At 37.0% G+C, this 17,502-nt stretch overlaps 1 protein-coding gene across 14 annotated transcripts in view; it reads right to left on the bottom strand.

Annotated features, from left to right (window-relative positions):
- The window catches only part of NT5C2 (5'-nucleotidase, cytosolic II), a 178,655-nt gene that overhangs the window by 60,867 nt on the left and 100,286 nt on the right, over window positions 1-17,502 (bottom strand). For 2 of the 14 annotated variants that reach the window (XM_032281475.1, XM_032281482.1), the window contains exon 1: window positions 7,903-8,849. The exons of 9 other annotated variants lie outside the window; for them this stretch is intronic. In XM_032281475.1, the coding sequence (XP_032137366.1) occupies window positions 7,903-7,916 (14 nt within the window). In that variant the 5' untranslated portion in view covers window positions 7,917-8,849. Of the gene's footprint in view, window positions 1-679; window positions 3,032-7,902; window positions 8,850-17,502 lie in introns of those variants that run through there. 3 more of the 14 variants (XM_032281476.1, XM_032281481.1, XM_032281477.1) reach the window with 2 other exon arrangements.

Below are 17,502 nucleotides of genomic sequence, written 5' to 3' on the forward strand. Positions count from 1 at the left end.
TAGGTACTATATCAACTAAAAGGTACTGTATCAATTACAAGGCTGGCCCACTGCCCCATCGCACATTTCAAAACAAAAAGATTCATCTGCTTGAGGAATCCAAAAATTTCTATTGGTCTCAGGACCTTAACTGTACCTTTGCCAATGCCAGTTTACGGTGTCACATTTCTAAATTATTAACAAGTGGAACATACTCCACCCCGTGTTCAAGAGCTTGAACATATCTGCGAAATTAATTTCCCGAAGTTTGCTTTTGAAAAAGCACAAACTTGCCACCCCAGAAAGCATGACTAAACTAAGCATCCAGTCTTAAAGCACAATTAACCAGCAATTCCAACATACTAAGTCCTTTGTAAGTTGCAGATTTGAGCATTAACAACAAAAACAATTTCTAGGTGACAGGAACACTAAAAAACCAAGCACAGGCTTCAATAATAAAGACAAACATTAACAGCTTTGATTATCATATCCCACAGCAGTTAAGACATGTAACTTAAATAAACTCTATCCAAGTAAATATAAATATTAACCATAAGAAATAAAGCCATTAATATAATATGCTTTAGGAATAGGGATCTAATATTCTCACACTTAAGTAACATGAACATGCAATTTATTAAATTTTAATTTTGTAAATAACAATCTTTGAGATTTAACTTGTAATTCAAAGCAGCATTACCTCATCTGTCACTGGTTGCTGTTTTGAAAAGTGTGAAACTATCTGAGTCAACTAGTTCTTGAAGTCACATAACAAAATTCTTTGTAAAGTCCCTAGTATAGTTTTTTTGTGACTTAACTTCAAGAAGCTTAGTCTGTATCAGGCCTTTCAAAATCATGTATCTTCCGAGACAGTGCTGGAGAAAACACCTCTGTGTCTAATTTAACATGTCATTGGATATCACTGTTGCTCCACACAAATCCATTTGGAATAGAATTTCTTTGGCAATGGTGAACTTTATCTGTAACTCCTCCCATTGCCTAGGAGTCACAATTTCCTGGCCAAGTGCCCAACGACAGTTACTGCAACAACAAATGAGACTAAGGATTCAAGTATAAAATCTTCTTGGGCATCTGTTTTCCTTATGGGTTTGCATAATTACACATTCAAAATTTACTACAATCAAGAAAAGAAAAAGTTACAAGTGCTTTTTGAGATGACAAATTGAAGTTATAAACTAAAAAGTATGTGTCTGGATATATGTATATTTTTACTTCATAGAAAATGCTACAATGTTTATTTTTTATTGAAAATCCAATCTCCAAACTAGTTCCTACTTCTGCTACTGGCACTCCCATTTTCCCATTCAAGCTTAAAATCTAGTTATCTTTTGATTCTTTCTTCTTCTTCAAATCCACATCTAATCATCTCATATGCCTTCATTTAAATTACCAAATGTCTCTGGAATCCAATCTTCCATTCAATTCACAATGCTAACAACATGTCCAGGTCCTCATTAGTCCAGCAATCATCTCCCAATTGCTCTGTCCTCACACTAATGCCAAATTAATTGCTTTGAAGTAGTGCTACTCAAAGTGTGGTCCACAGACCAAGGCTAGCTTATGAACATTTGTTACTAACTCATGATATGACACATACAGTAATTTTACATCTTAAGAAACTTTTATAGTAATTTGACAGAGAAATTTTGTTTGTTGAATGTAGTAATAAAAAGGTAGGCTTACATTTTGTGTCGTCATTTTTCTTGTAATTCATTTTTATTTTCTAAACATGTCCATTTGAAACGGACTGGAAAAAAGTTGTTTATACACTGGTCCTCCCCTCACAGATCATTTGAGAAGCACTGTCCTAAAGCCTAGATCCAATCACATCACTCTCTTAAGAACTTTTAGTCATCGTTCACTACTTACCCAATTAATAAATTGAAATTCTTGGATCTTCAAGTTCAAAACCTTTCACCATTTTGTCAAAATCAGTTTGATTTCATGTTGTGCCACATCATGCACCTTTAGCTCTAATAATCAAAGCCAGCTACTTGCTATTTCCTAAATATGCCCTAAGGCTTTGTTTATATTGTTTTCCCTATACTTAAAAGGACCACTCAGTTGCCTCTCATTATTCAAGATCCCGGATCTCAAGTGATTTTGTCAAGGAACTATTAATATTCTGGTTGTGCCACAGTACTATGTGACAGTAATGTCTCTGAGTCTCATTACTTTTGCATCAACAACTAAAATTCTATAAAGTTGTGACCCAAGTGAGAGGTTTAAATATTCAAAATTCCCTATTTTGACACTACTATATATTGTCATATACATAAAATATGGTAGTTCTCTTATTCTTTACTTGATTATAAACTTTGAGACCAGGATTTATAATCTTCCCAATACCTAACACAGGGCGTTGTAATAGCAGACACAATATTTAACTGAACTAAAAATTAAGCTTAAACTAAAAATTTAATAGGAGTTCGTGGTTGCCAGAGGCTGTGGGGAGGACGGAATCAAGGAGTTTCTGCTAATGGGTACAGGGTTTCTTGTGGGGGTAATGAAATGTTCTAAAATTAGATAGTGGTATTTGTTGCACAACTCTGCGAATACACTAAAACCACCGAATTGTATGCTTAAAAAAGGTGAATTGAATGGTATGTGAATTGCATCTCAATAAAGCTGTTATTACAAAAGAGTAATAGGAAGACCTCATCTTCCATTATGTCTCCATTCTTCATAAAAAGTAAGTTTAATGATATAAAATATATTATAGGTAAGAACTTTATGAAATGGATTCTTAAAAATTCAAAGTTCAAATATCATGGACATACAGACACAAAAAGAAATTTCGGGTTAGATTCTAAAAACAACAGACATCTAGTAATATTAACTTTCATAAATTCTAACCAATAACTTCTTACTAATTTGTTTTAACATCTTCTCTGAGAAACATCAAGAGGGATACATTTTGTTTATCAGATTGTGTCAAGAGAACAGCAGCCTGTGCATTAAAAATCTGAACAATGCTTCGCTTCAGCAGCAGCACAGACACTAAAAATCTGAACAAATGCGTTACGACTTATAAAATAAAACATGAATTAATTATAATACTCATTTTATTCACTCATGTACTCAATATGCAAAAGTTCCAAAGAAAAGTCAGTATGGAGAAATACATAGAACAAAATTTAAGATGATTAATATTTAAAATGCCATCAATTGTAAAACGTACCCATATTATATATTAGTAGGAAAAGTGGCCAGGCGTGGTGGCTCATGCCTGTAATCATAGCACTTTGGGATCACGAGGTCAAACGATTGAGACCACCCTGGCCAACATGGTGAAACCCCATCTCTACTAAAAATACAAAAATTAGCTGGGCATGGTAGCACATGCCTCGGGAAGCTGAGGCGGGAGAATCACCTGAACCCGTGAGGCGGATTTCTGAGATCTTGCCACTGCATTGCAGCCTGGAGACACAGCAAGACTCTGTCTCAAAAAAAAAAAAAAAAGGGTTGGTGGGGAAGGGGGCATGCCAAGTGAGAGCCTAGTAGGAGATTCCACATAAAGCTAGGGTATCAAAAGGGCTATACTCATAATACGAGGATATAGAAGAAATATATCTGGCAACATAGAAGGCCCCACAAAGAAATCTGTACATCTCAGCCTTAACTGTACATCTCTTCCCTATTTTGCACAGAGTCCAGGGAGGGGAAAAATCTCCCCCTAAGAATTTGAATAAGTCAGTCTTGTAGCTGTAGGTTGTGCTCTGAATTGATGCTACCAGGATGGCTGATATTTTCCCCAGGTTGCCAAAAGAAAAGAAAGCAAATCCTCTCTGGAAGAACTCAACTTGAATTCTAGGTGGTACATTGCTAGACAAAGCCCAGCTGCAGGGATGTTTAAAGTAAAAGAACGTCTACCTTAAAAACGACAAAATAACAGGAGTACTAATGATAATGTAGACTCTCTTTCCACCAAAGATTTTAAAGCACACTTTAAGGAGATTCATCAAAAATATTTAAGGAAAAGACATTAAAATTCCCTTCACCTTCATTCTCAAATGAAGAAATTGTGATAAGGGGAGAAGGATGGTGGAGAGAGCGGACCGCCAAATCAGAAAAATACACAAGTTATGGGAAAAACCAGGACAATACCAGTACTTCTGAAAATATATTTACTATTCTAAAACCTCAATCTAATTAAGTATAGGTTTTTCGAATCCCTTTTTTCTTATTTGCCTCTAAATTGGTTTTCACTTTTTCTCTACAATTTTTGAAAGACCAGTGTATAAGAGGATCATTCATAAAATGTAGCAAAATTTCAAGATTAAACTCTGCGAGATAGAAATTGAAAAGACAATACAATTATCCATGTTAGCGTAAGGCCAAATTAACAAGGGTACTGTACCTATATTGGAAGAAAGGTCAAAACCCAGAATTTAAAATAAAAGTAATAAATTTCATTTTGGCCTTTTACCTAAAAAAGAAAAAAAAAAACAAAAAAACAAAAAACCAGCAACTCTAGTAATAAAAAAAGAAAGGGCACTCTAACAACTCTAAAGGACTAATTCAATCATGACACTGCAAGGAGAGTATATTTTTCCCTGCACTACACATCCTAGGAGCACCCATATTTTCCCAAAGATATCCCTTTGAAAATGAATAATCAACAACCACTTTAGTTAGAAAATTTTAAATCAGCAGGTTGAGGAGCTTCTCCAGTCTCATTCCTCCACCAACTTTATCAAGGTATCATTTACTTAAAATAACATTCACCCACTTCAAATGATAATTTTGGTGTGTTGTGATAACTGTATATACTCATGCAGCACTACTGCAATCAAGATGTAGAGTATTCTTCAATCTAAAAAATCCCTTCATGTCCTTTTACAATACCCTCCCCAGCCCCTGGCCTTGAGCTACCACTAATCTGTACTTTCTGTCACTACGGTTTTCATATAAACGAAATCAAACATTATTTTGTCATGTGCCTGACTTCTTTTACTTAGTATAATACTTCTGAGATTCATCCATGTTGTGCATATATGGAAAATAGTTCTTTTATTCCTATTTCATTGTATGGATATACCACAATTTGTTTATCCATTCAGTTAATGGGCATTTGGGTTATTTCCAGCTTTCGACTGCTGCTACGAACAGTCACATACAAATTTATGTGGGCATCTTTTAATTTCTCCTGGGTAAATATCTAAAAGTGGAATTATGAGGTCATATGTTAAGCAGATGTTTAACTTAAAAAGACATTGCCAAAACTCTTTTCTATTTTGCACTCTCATTAGCAACCCATAAGTGTTACCATTGCTCCACACTGCCAGTGTTTTTAATTGTAGTCATTTTAGTGTGTGTGCAGTAGTATCTCATTGTAGTTTTAATCTGTGTTTCCCTAATGATCAATAATATCTTTTCAAATACACTTTTGTAAAGCATCAACTCAAATCTTTTGCCCCTTTTTAAACTGGGTTGTCTTATCATTTAATTACAAGAGTTCTTCATATATTTTGGATCCAAGTCCTTTACTGGATATAAATATATTCAGAATATTTTCTCCCAGTCTGTGGCTTGCCTTTAAATATTCTTTTATTTTTTTTGAGACGGAGTTTCGCTCTTGTCACCCAGGCTGGAATGCAATGGCGCGATCTCGGCTCACTGCAACCTCCGTCTCCTGGGTTCAAGCAATTCTCCTGCCTCAGCCTCCCGAGTAGCTGGGACTACAGGCGTGCGCCACCATGCCCAGCTAATTTTTGTATTTTTTAGTAGAGACGGGGTTTCACCATGTGACCAGGATGGTCTCGATCTCTTGACCTCGTGATCCACCCGCCTCGGCCTCCCAAAGCGCTGGGATTACAAGCGTGAGCCACCACGCCCGGCCTGCCTTTAAATATTCTTAATGATGTCTTTCAAGAAGCAGATATTTGGTTTTTTAAATCTTGATGAAGCCCAACTTACCGATTTTGTCTAATAATTTTTATTCTGTTTATCTAAGAAATCTGTACCTCATTTGGGATCACAAAGATTATATTTAGATCTATGATCCATTTTATGTTATTTTAATGCATCGTTTGAGGTAAAGGTTAAGGTTCATTTTTTACCTACATATTCAGTTGTTCCAGTACGCCTGTTAAAAACACCTTTCACCACTGAATTAACTTCTTTGCTGAAAATCAACTGATTATATATTTGTGGGTCTATAAACTCCCCATTTGGTTCCATGATCTATATCCCTATCTTAATGCTAATATCACACTGTCTTAATTATCATAGGTTTGCATAAAGCTCAAGTATAATTTTTGGTGATTTAACTGTATTAACAATCTTTGGCTATTACTATTAGGAAAATATTTCACAGATATCAAATAACAGATGGTACTAAATGTCAGTATTACAGGAAAACAGTGAATGTAAGAATTCTTTTCTGCATTAGTTTGCTAGAAAAAAAAGATTAAAAAAAAATTCTTTTCATCCCAAAGCACAAAACGTATCCATTTATTTCTAAAGATAGCACAGAGACTAAAAGTTAATTGATTTCATTTGTATACTTCACATGCTTCAAATGCACTTATTTTTCAGACACTATAGACATTGCCCCAGAGACTCCTAGAGATAAATCTAAGAGTATCTCTGTCCTTATAGTGTCCTAGAGGGGTAATATAGGTCCCTCCAACTTTCTCTAACTCACCAAGTCTAACATATACTTTACCACAGGGTAAAAATTAGTACTGACAACTTCCCAAGAACTTTAACTGCATCTAGAAATACAATTCATTTTAAATCTACAAAATATAATAGCTTTATAAACAACCTGGAGTACAAGACTGACAAATATACCAGCATCTGTGATAGTCCTTATCATAAAAATGGTTTAACAACTAGCCAGTGATAGAAGGAAAGAAAATGTACCAACCTAAAAAGGCAGTCCTTTCATAATTTTCACACCTAAAAAAAACCCTAATTTCTAGTGATGTCATAAAAGGTCTAAAAATAATACAGAATTACTTATACCCCTGGTTGTTCTCATTATTCAATAATGAAGTTTAAAAATAGCAGTAAAGTGGGCCAATTTTATTTTGCTCATAATCAATACATGATTAGATTAAAATGATTTTAAATGTGAGATTCTGGAACCACTTCAAATTTTCTTACAGAAGAAAAAAAAATAGAAAAAGAATTAATAGATTCCAGAAAAATAAAAACTAAACTTTTACTGTATTTTTAAAGATTTTTTTGAGAGATTTATGTCCTATTTTATCAAAAGAAACATCTCTTTAAAATTAATCAGGTCTAGTTATGCCTGAAGGCTAGAAATGAAATAACCAACAGTATGCAGTTATTAAGTTATCACTTATTACAGTGGTCACAAAAAGAAAATCAGTAATAATTCAGACTCTGAGACATAAGAGAAACTAATATAAAAACAATAAAAACTTAACTATCTTATATTGCAAAGCAAATTAGAATAGGGAATTCTACTCTAAATTATTTTTGGCCTACCGCTCAGAAACAAACAAAATCATAAGCTGCTTTTCACTAAATATTTCACACCATTTTCTAAAGGTACTACTTATTTTAAAACGCCTTTGAATTTTTAAGCTTCCCTTAATTCTTTAGTAAACCTCCACTGTTTGCTTCCAATCTTGACAAATATATTTTGCAGAAAAACCAAATGAATTTACCACAGAGTAAACAAAGTACTTATATCTTACAAAATTCCTATTAAGATTACCCATGCTCAATGCTGTCTTTCAAAACAACAATAGCAACTTTACAGTAGATTACACATGAAGCACTGTAAGATTTGGGCTGAATTTCTTTCAATCTCTACCTCTACCTCCATTCGTGGACTGGTAGCACTGCTTATTAATCTTTTAATTCACTCAGATGACACCTCTTCATTAAGAAAAATGAAAGAGAAAGAATAATAAACTCACTTACCCTTCCTTAGACATTCTCAAAGATCTACTTCCTCTGGATGAGAATTACAGGATCAACAAACAAGCTTCACTGATCTCTTGAGAACTGTGGCTCATTTGTTAAAGCACAGAGAACTCAGGCCCTGAGAGGCCCAACAAATTTGGGCACAATGCCGAACCCTAACTAGGCAATATCGCAGTGACCAATATCCTCAGCTTTAAATACTTGAAAACTTAAGAACAATTTCGAGACTAGGAAAAATAACTAATGGCCCGAACTGTTTAAGTAAGGTTGGCCAGTTAAGGAAGGAGACAGTCCAAATGGCAAGTTCCCATAAGAGACAGGAATCGTTACTGGCAAACACAGAAAAAGCAAATTTACCCCCTAATGAGGCCCTCCAACATTACGCAAACAATGTGAGTTTCACAGAATCGGGCAGCCCTGGTGGGTCAAAATCATTTTTAGTTTACTCTGTGGGTAAGAAATAACAGGATAAATAACTTTATGTTTTAATTATTAGTTTAGTTATTTCCTCCCTCAGAAAATGAACAATGTGAATTACAAGAGAAGGAAGTATGTGCCAATCATACTACAGGAGGAACCTAACGTATTTCCATAGTGAGGTGGTTTTTTTTTTTCTGATTTCATTAACTGCTTTTAAAGAAAACATCTGTGGTTCACAAAAGCTTCACTTAATCACCTGAAAATTTCAGCTCATGTGAAAATATATTTACAGATCTCTGGTATATGGGGGATAAATCCAGAGCATTCTAAAAACATCTCAGAGGAAACTGAGCTTTGAAAAAAATTTTTCTAACATTCCTGCCTCCTGACCAATACAATGCATAGGGATTATGCAACAGGGGAAGAAATAAATAAATCAGCTAAAGTCTAAGAACGTTGAGATGGCAAATAAATCCTCCTAGTGGTGATTCAAATTAAAAATAAAATACATATACCTTAAAGAACTACTACTTGAATTAAGGCTTAAAATTTTAAAAAGCTTTATCCTTTCAAATATTATCTAAATACCTTACCATAAAGGTTTCTATTAGTTATTAAAATGTTTAAACGTTACTAAGTAATTAAAAGCACTACTAAATACTATAAATTCAAAATAAAATTTAGGGATTAAAAAAGACTTTAAGGTAGAAAAAAATAAAAAACAAAAAAACACAAAATTGATTTCAGTTGATTTAGAAAAGCATTATGGTGTAATGGAAAGAGAATGGGTACTAGAAGAACTAGGCTTAAATTCCAGCTCCTCCACTTTCTAGCTTTGAAAACTTGAATAAGCTAAGCCTGAGCTTTTTTTTTTTTTTTTTAAACAAAGTCTCGCTCTGTCACCCAGGCTGGAGTGCAGTGGCACGATCTTGGCTTAGTGCAACCTCCGCCTCTCAGGCTCAAGCAATTCCCTGCCTCAGCCTCCCGAGTATTGGGGTTACAGGGGCCTGTCACCATGTCCGGCTAATTTTTTTGTATTTTTAGTAGAGACAAGTGTTCACCATCTTGGCCAGGCTGATCTTGAACTCCTGACCTCGTGATCTACCCACCTTGGCCTCCCAAAGTGCTGGGATTACAGGCGTGAGCCACCACACCTAGCCATGCCTGAGCTTTTTAATCTATAAAAGGGAAGATAACATCTAGTAGGGATGTTGTCTGTCATATGTAAACACTCCAACTATTACTGTGGACAGGGGAACAGGAAAAGCAACTGGATTATCAGGCATTGCCTCATTAATATATCTCTTGGGAAATACTTTTTTTTAAAATCTAAATCTCAAGTTTTACACAAATATGAAGGATTTCCATTGACTATCCTCAAAGCAAATTCCATAAATACAAGACTACAAATTGAATATGGAAAAATGATCTAATCCTTAAGGGTGCCAACTTCCCATAAATTCCCTAGATTTTCAGCTTGTGTTATCACAGCTCAGTGTGGTGGAAATAAATGTAATTACTATTTTAAGACTTCACTACTGGCAAAGAGAAAGGAAAACAAAAATTCTCACTTGAACCAAGGGTACACACTTACAGGAGCTTCCTGTGCAAAAGGTAAGGCATTGTCTAAAGATGATTAGCTCTTTCTAACTCCATACATATATTCAACAAATATTTACTGAATGTCTCTGTGCCAGGTACCAGTAATACAAAGATAAACTTGGCAGTCCTTGATTTTAAGAAGCTCAAAGTCTAGTGAGGTCTATTCAAAAGCAGTTATAAAGTAGTATGTTAATAGTAGTATCAGAGATATGCACAACACAGAGGGACATATATATCCCTTTTGGCTGAGTCTTATTGAAAGATAGGGGCCGGGGGCAGTGGCTCACGCCTGTAATCCCAGAACTTTGGGAGGCTGAAGCAGTGGATCACGAGGTCAGGAGATTGAGACCATCCTCACCAACATGGTGAAACCCCATCTCTACTAAAAATACAAAAATTAGTCCGGCATGGTGGTGCATGCCTGTAATCCCAGATACTCGGGAGGCTAAGGCAGGAGAACTGTTTGAACCAGAGAGTCAGCAGTTGCAGAGAGCTGAGATCTCACCACTGCACTCCAGCCTGGCGATAGGGGGAGCCTCTGTCTCCAAAAAAAAAAAAAAAAAAAAAAAACCAAGATATTGTTTCCTAAGACTGACACTGTGCTAAGCTCTTTTATTTATTGCCTCATCTAATCTTTGCAATAACTCAATGAGGTAGAAGTTATTCCAGTTTCAAAGATGACAAAATTAAAATTTACAAAAATTAAATGCTGTGATTCTAAAGAAATGGAACAATCCAAAATGCTAACCCTAGGACCAAGATCTTAATCACCAGGTTAAATGTATTAGCAGCAGGCTAAGAGGAAAAGAAGGGGTCTCCAACAGAAGAGGAACCATGAACATAAAGCAAAATGACATAAACATCATAATACGTGAATAAAAACAAAGCAATGAGCCTGGGACATCACGGCTGCAATAAGCAATGATCACCCCACTTCACTCCAGCCTGGGTGACAGAGCAAGACACAGTCTCAATAAACAAATAAAAATTAAAAAAAAAAAAAACAAAAAAACAGTTGAGTTGACAGAACACAGAATCTAAGGAGGGCAACTGCTCAACACAAAAGTGGAAAGGAAAAGATCAGGCTTAGAGAGGCTTACGGGGGTTATCCTGTTGCATGCTCAATGTGGTATCACTAAAAGTTCTAAGCAGGATTACAACATGATTTAAAAAATGAATGTGGCCAGGTGCTATGGTTCACATCTGTAGTCCCAGTGACTCAGGAGGCTGAACTGGGAAGACTATTTGAGGCCAAGAGTTTGAGACCAGCATGGGAAACATACAAGATCCTGTCTCTATTAAAAAAAAAAAAAAAAAAAAATTTTGAGACATAATCTCACTCTGTCTCCAGGCTGGAGTGCAGTGGCGTGATCTCAGCTCACTGCACCCCCCACCTCCCCGGTTCAAGCAATCCTCTTGCTTCAGCCTCCCAAGTAGCTAGGAAGATAGGTGCACACCACTGTACCCAGCTAATTTTTGTATTTTTAGTAGTGATAGGGCTTCACCTTGTTGGCCAAGATGGTCTCAATCTCTTCACCTTGAAATCTACCCACCTTGGCCTCCCAAAGTGCTGGGATTACAGGCATGAGCCACTGTGCCCAGCCAAAAAAATTTTTTAATTAGCCAGGGATGGTGGCATGCACCTGTAGTCCCAGCTACTTGGGAGGATTAAGTGTAAGGATTACTTGAGCCCAAAGTGACCACAATGGGTTATGATCATGTCACTACATTCCACCCTTAGCAACAGAATGAGATTCCATCTCTTGAAAAAAAAATACAATCAAAGTCCTCAGCAAAAATAAAAATAAAAATAAAAAAATAAAAAATTTGAGAAGGACAAGGCTGAAGGCAGGGAGGCCTACGGGGGGATACTGCCAGAATCTAGGACAGTGATATCAAGGGCCTGGACTAAAGCAATACTGCCACAAATGAAAAGGCCAGAATCTAGAATTAGATTCATTTTAAAGTATGCATTCGTGCTTAAATAAGATATTAAAATTTGGGCATAATGACTATATTATTCCTCACTTATTGGATCTACGGTAGTCATATTCAGAAATATTTCCTAATAGATATGGCAACAAAGTTCTCTTTTAAAAAGCTTTAAAAAGGAGGTGCTTGGAAATAGGACTATAAGTCAGTTCTTACGACTCTTACACCAAAGTTCACTAAGATTTAAATGTTTAACATATAACTGGAAACTGCAAAAAGTGACATAGTAGATTTGAAAAAAACATTCCAAAATGAAATGCTGAAACAAAAAAAAAATTATGTAAATCAAAATTTTTGAATGTGATTAATAGATTTCACAACAGATCAGACCCAATGGAAAAGAGAATTAGTGAACTATAAGTCGGGAAAAACTTTCCAGAATGTGACATGGAGGAAAAAAAAGGATGGAAAATACAAAAGGATAAGACAAGAAAGGACACTGCTCCTAATCTACCACATGCTTATTAGAGTTCAGAAGGAAAGGAGAAATGGGGCAGGTACAATATATGAAAATATAATGACAGAAAATTTTATAAAACTGATTAAATTCAAGCACAAAATCAAGAGGTCCAATGAATCCCAAGCAGGAAAAATAAAAAAGAAATGGAAAGTTCATTACCTACCAACTTTGGGAGGCATACGGGTGGGAGTGACACTTCTGATATGTCTTTTGCATAATTTTGACTTTTAAATGTATATTACTCTTATATATATTATATATAATAATGCTACAACATAGGATGTATTATGAAATGTTACATTATGTTAAATTTTTTAAAAATTAAATCAATAAGAATGAAAAAGAAAAAACACTTAACTGAAAGCAAACACATGATCCTAATTATACTGAATACAAATACCCTAACCACACTGTAGAGAAAAAAAAGCAAGAAAGAACTAACCCAAGTAACTAAAAAACACAATATTTGACTATAAGCTTTTAGTCTTTGGCAGAGTAACTTAAGAAAGTAGAAGAATGGCAAACAAATCCTGAACTCTTTTTAGCTTTGTTTGTTATGGTATGAGTTAATCTAACTGAAGCAATTTTAGATTAAGCAAGTGAAGTATGCTGATGATGTCAGGAGTCAGAGTTTTCACTGTGGAACAAGGGATATACAAAAATGGAATGGGAGTGAACAAGAAGGAACTTTAGTTGGATAGACTAGAGTTAGATGTAATGCTGTGAACTCATGATTTCTACAATACATTTTAAAATGCATACCCAGTGAAAATATGCTACACAAATAAAGGTAAAGACATCTTTAGAACATGCCGCTCAACATCAGTAGAATATATATTCTTGTCAAAAGCATATAGATTATTGAAGATAGACCACAGAGTAGCCCATAAACCAAGCCAGAGTAAATTTAAAAGGATTAAAATCATGCAAAATCAATGAAATGAAAGTACAAATCAATGACAAAAGAAAATCTGGGGCCGGGCATGGCGGCTCACACCTGTAATCCCAGCACTTTGGGAGGCCAAGGCAGGCAGATCACAAGATCATGAGTTCAAGACCAGCCTGCCTAACATGGTGAAATCCTGTCTCTACTAAAAATACGAAAATTAGTTGGGTGTGGTGGCAGGCACCTGTAATCCCAGCTACTTGGGAGGCTGAGGCAGGAGAATCATTTGAAACAGGAGGCGAAGGTTGCAGTGAGCCAAGATCATGCCTTTGTACTCCAGCCTGGGTGACCGAGTAAGACTCCATCTCCAAAAAAAACAATGTGTTTTTATGCTATCAGTATATATCTTTCTTTGGTAGTGATGTTATATTAAATCTTTTAACCATTTCTTAACTGGGTTATTTTCATATTGTTAAATTTTAAAAGTTCTTTATATAGACCAGATCTAAGTCCTTTATCAAATTTTTTTCAGTCTATAGCTGCTTTATATATAGTAATTAAAAACTTAAAAAAACTGAAATCTACACTGGGTGCAGTGGCTCACGCCTATAATCCCAGCACTCTGTGAGGCCAAGGCAGGCAGATCACTTGAGGTCAGGAGTTCAAGACTGGCTTGGTCAAAATAGTAAAACCTTGTCTCTACTAAAAATACAAAAAAATTAGCTGGGTATGGTGGCACGTGCCTATAATCCCAGCTACTCAGGAGCCTGAGACACAAGGATTGCTTGAACCTGGGAGGTTGCAGTGAGCTGGGATTGCACCAAGCTGAGATTGCACCACTGTACTCCAGCCTGGGTGACAGAGTGACACTGTCTTAAAAAACTTTTTTAATCAAAAAAATAATTAAAAACTCACATTAGCCAGGCATGGTGGCTCTTGCTTAAATCCCAGCACTTTGGGAGCCCAAGACAGGAGAAATGTTTGAAGCCAGGAGTTCCAGACCAGCCTGGGCATCATAGTGAGACCCCATCTCTACAAAAAATTTAAAAAAAAAAGCTATGTTTGGTGGTGTGCTCCTGTAGTTCTAGCTACTTGGAAGGCTGAATTGGGAGGATCACTAGAGCCCAGGAGGAGGCTGAGGCTGTAGTGAGCTGTGATTGTGCCACCATACTCCATTCTGGGCAACAGAGTGAGACCAGGTCTCTAAAAAACAATATTTTTAGTATTAAAAATAACCTAAATGTCCACCAATAGAAAATGAGTGATGAAATAAACTGTAGTATACTGATAAAACAGAATGACATGCAGGAACTAAAAAGAGCAAATTACAGCCGAGCACGATGGCTCGTGCCTGTAATCCCAGCACTTTAGGAGGTTGAGGCGGGTGATCACCCAAAGTTGGGACCAACCTGACGAACATGGAGAAACCCCGTCTCTACTAAAAATACAAAATTAGCCAGACATGGTGATGCATGCCTGTAATCCCAGCTACTCGGGAGGCTGAGGCAGGAGAACTGCTTGAACCTGGAAGGCGGAGGTTACAGTGAGCCAAGATCACGCCACTGCACTCCAGCCAGGACAACAAAAGTGAAACTCCATCTCAAAAAAAAGAACGAATTACTTTACAAAAACATGAATGAATCTTGCTCTTAGAAACTACAATTAATAACAGAAGCCATACCCTTTAATGTGAAATATATATACTATTTAAATGTAAATATAAATACTTCCTCAACCTAAATTTCTTCTTATACTAGTCCAATAAATCTTAGATCTGCTTTCCTTCTTTCTCTTCCATGCCACCAATACCACCATTTTTCTTCTTAATTTTACTGTTAGATATGCTGTTTTTGGAAGAAGCATAGAGGGAATAGTAGTAAAGGGAGCATACTTTAGGATTCAATTTATTTTGAACAATAAAGTTTAGAGACTCTGTACACCATAAAGTGGTATCACTGCACATTATAAAGGAATTCATGTGTCATAAGAAAAGGTATCACTGTGAGAAATTTTATTATGTTTTTGTTTGTTTTTTAAGACACAGAGTCAGGCCAGGAGCAGTGGCTCACGCCTCTAATCCTAGCACTTTGGGAGGCCAAGGCAGGCAGATTGCCTAAGCTCAGGAGTTCGAGACCAGCCTGGGCAACACAGTGAAATCCTGTTTCTACTAAAATGCAAAAGAAATTAGCCAGGCATGGCAGCGTGCACCTGTAGTCCCAGCTACTCGGGAGGCTGAGGCAGGATAATTGCTTGAACCCAAGAGGCGGAGGTTGCAGTGAAATGAGATCACGCCACTGCACTCCAGCCTGGGCGACAGAGCGTGACTCCATCTCTTAAAAAAAAAGGGGGGGGGGGTGGGGGGTCTCGCTCTATTTCCCAAGCTAGAGTGTGGTAGCATGGTACACAGCTCACTGTAACCTCAAACTCCTAGGCTCAAGAAATCCAACTGCCTCATCCAGGTGCAGTGGCTCACGCCTGCAATCCCAGCACTTTGGGAGACTGAGGCAGGGTGGATCACCTGAGGTCAGGAGTTCAAGACCAGCCTGGTCAAAATGGTGAAATCCCATCTCTACTAAAATTACAAAATTAGCCGGGCAATGGTGGTGCATGCCTGTAATCCCAGCTACTTGGGAGGCTGAGGCAGGAGAATCACTTGTACTTGGAAGGTGGAGGTTACAGTGAGCCGAGAAGATCGCACCACTGCACTCCAGCCGAGACAAGAGCAAAACTCCATCTCAAAAAAAAAGGAAAAAAAGAAATCCACTGCCTCAGCGTCCCCAGTGGCTGGGATTACAGGTATGTACTACCACTTGTGGCATTTTTTTTTTTTTTTTGGTAGAAACAGGGTCTTACTATGTTGCCAAGGTGGTCATTCTCAAACTCTTGGCCTGAAGTGATCCTCCTGCCTTAGCCTCCCAAGAGAATTTTTTTTTTTTTTTTTTGAGACAGAGTTTCACTCTTGTTGCCCAGGCTGGAGTACAATGGCGTGATCTCAGCTCACCACAACCTCCACCTCCCAGGTTCAAGCGATTCTCCTGCCTCAGCTTCCCAAATAGCTGGGATTATAGGCATGTGCTACCACATCTGGCTAATTTTGTATTTTTAGTAGAGACAGGATTTCTCTATGTTGGTCAGGCTGGTCTCAAACTCCCAATCTCAAGTGATCCACCTGCCTTGGCTTCCCAAAGTGCTGGGATTATAGGCATGAGCCATAGTGCCCTGCCTACCCAAGAGAATTTTTTAAGTTAAACTTTTAAATTTGGAGTAATTATAGAATTACATGCAGTTGAGCAAGAAATGATACAGAGATTCCATGAACCCTTCCCCCAGGGTCCCCCAACCTTGTGTATATATAGCACAATATCACAACAAAGAAATTGACATTGATACAATTCACAACTTATAGACTTCATGAGTTTTACATGCACTCTGTGTACGTGTAGATTAACGTATCTAGCACTAGAGCTGAGGTACAAAACAGTTCCTTCATCAGGTATTCCTTGTGCTGCCCTTTTATAGGTACACCCACCTTCTCCCTCCACCCACCCCAATCTCTATCCCCTAGCAACCATTAATTTGTTCTCAATCTCAGTAATTGTCATTTCAAGAATGTTACAGAAATGGAACCACACAGAGTGTAACCTGTTCAGATTGGCTTTACTAACTCAGCATAATTTTCTTGAGATATGTCAAAGCTGTTGCATGTATCAACAGTTCACTTTTTACTGCTGAATAGAATTCCATACATAATTTTGGGAGGAAAATAAATAAGCTGAAAAAAATCTTACCCATTCCTGAATTCTTACTTGTCATTGGTTAGGAACATGAAACACAAATAAAAGCATTAGAATGATTTTTAAAAACCCACAGTTTTTTTTTTTTTTTCTTTTTTCTTTAGTTTCTAGAGACAGGGTTTTGCTGTGTCACCAGGCTAGAGTGCAGTGGCACAAACAAAACTCACTGCAACCTCACACTTCTTAGTTCAAGTGATCTTCCTGCCCCAGCCTCCCGAGTAGCTACGACAACAGGCGCACAGCAACAGAGCTGGCTAATTTTTTTTACTTTTTGTAGAGACAGGGTCTCCTTATGTTCCCAAGCTGGTCTCAAATTCCTGGCCTCAAGCCATCTTCCCATCTTGGTCTCCCAAAGTGCTAGTATTATAGGTGTAAGCTACACACCCAGCCACAGTTTTGATGCTCTACCTCACTCTTCTTATTCTGACAAGATATATTCCATA

Source organism: Sapajus apella, unplaced genomic scaffold (genome assembly GCF_009761245.1).
Source record: "Sapajus apella isolate SASKATOON/1434 unplaced genomic scaffold, GSC_monkey_1.0 scaffold13, whole genome shotgun sequence".
In the NCBI taxonomy this organism is placed as follows: domain Eukaryota; kingdom Metazoa; phylum Chordata; class Mammalia; order Primates; family Cebidae; genus Sapajus; species Sapajus apella.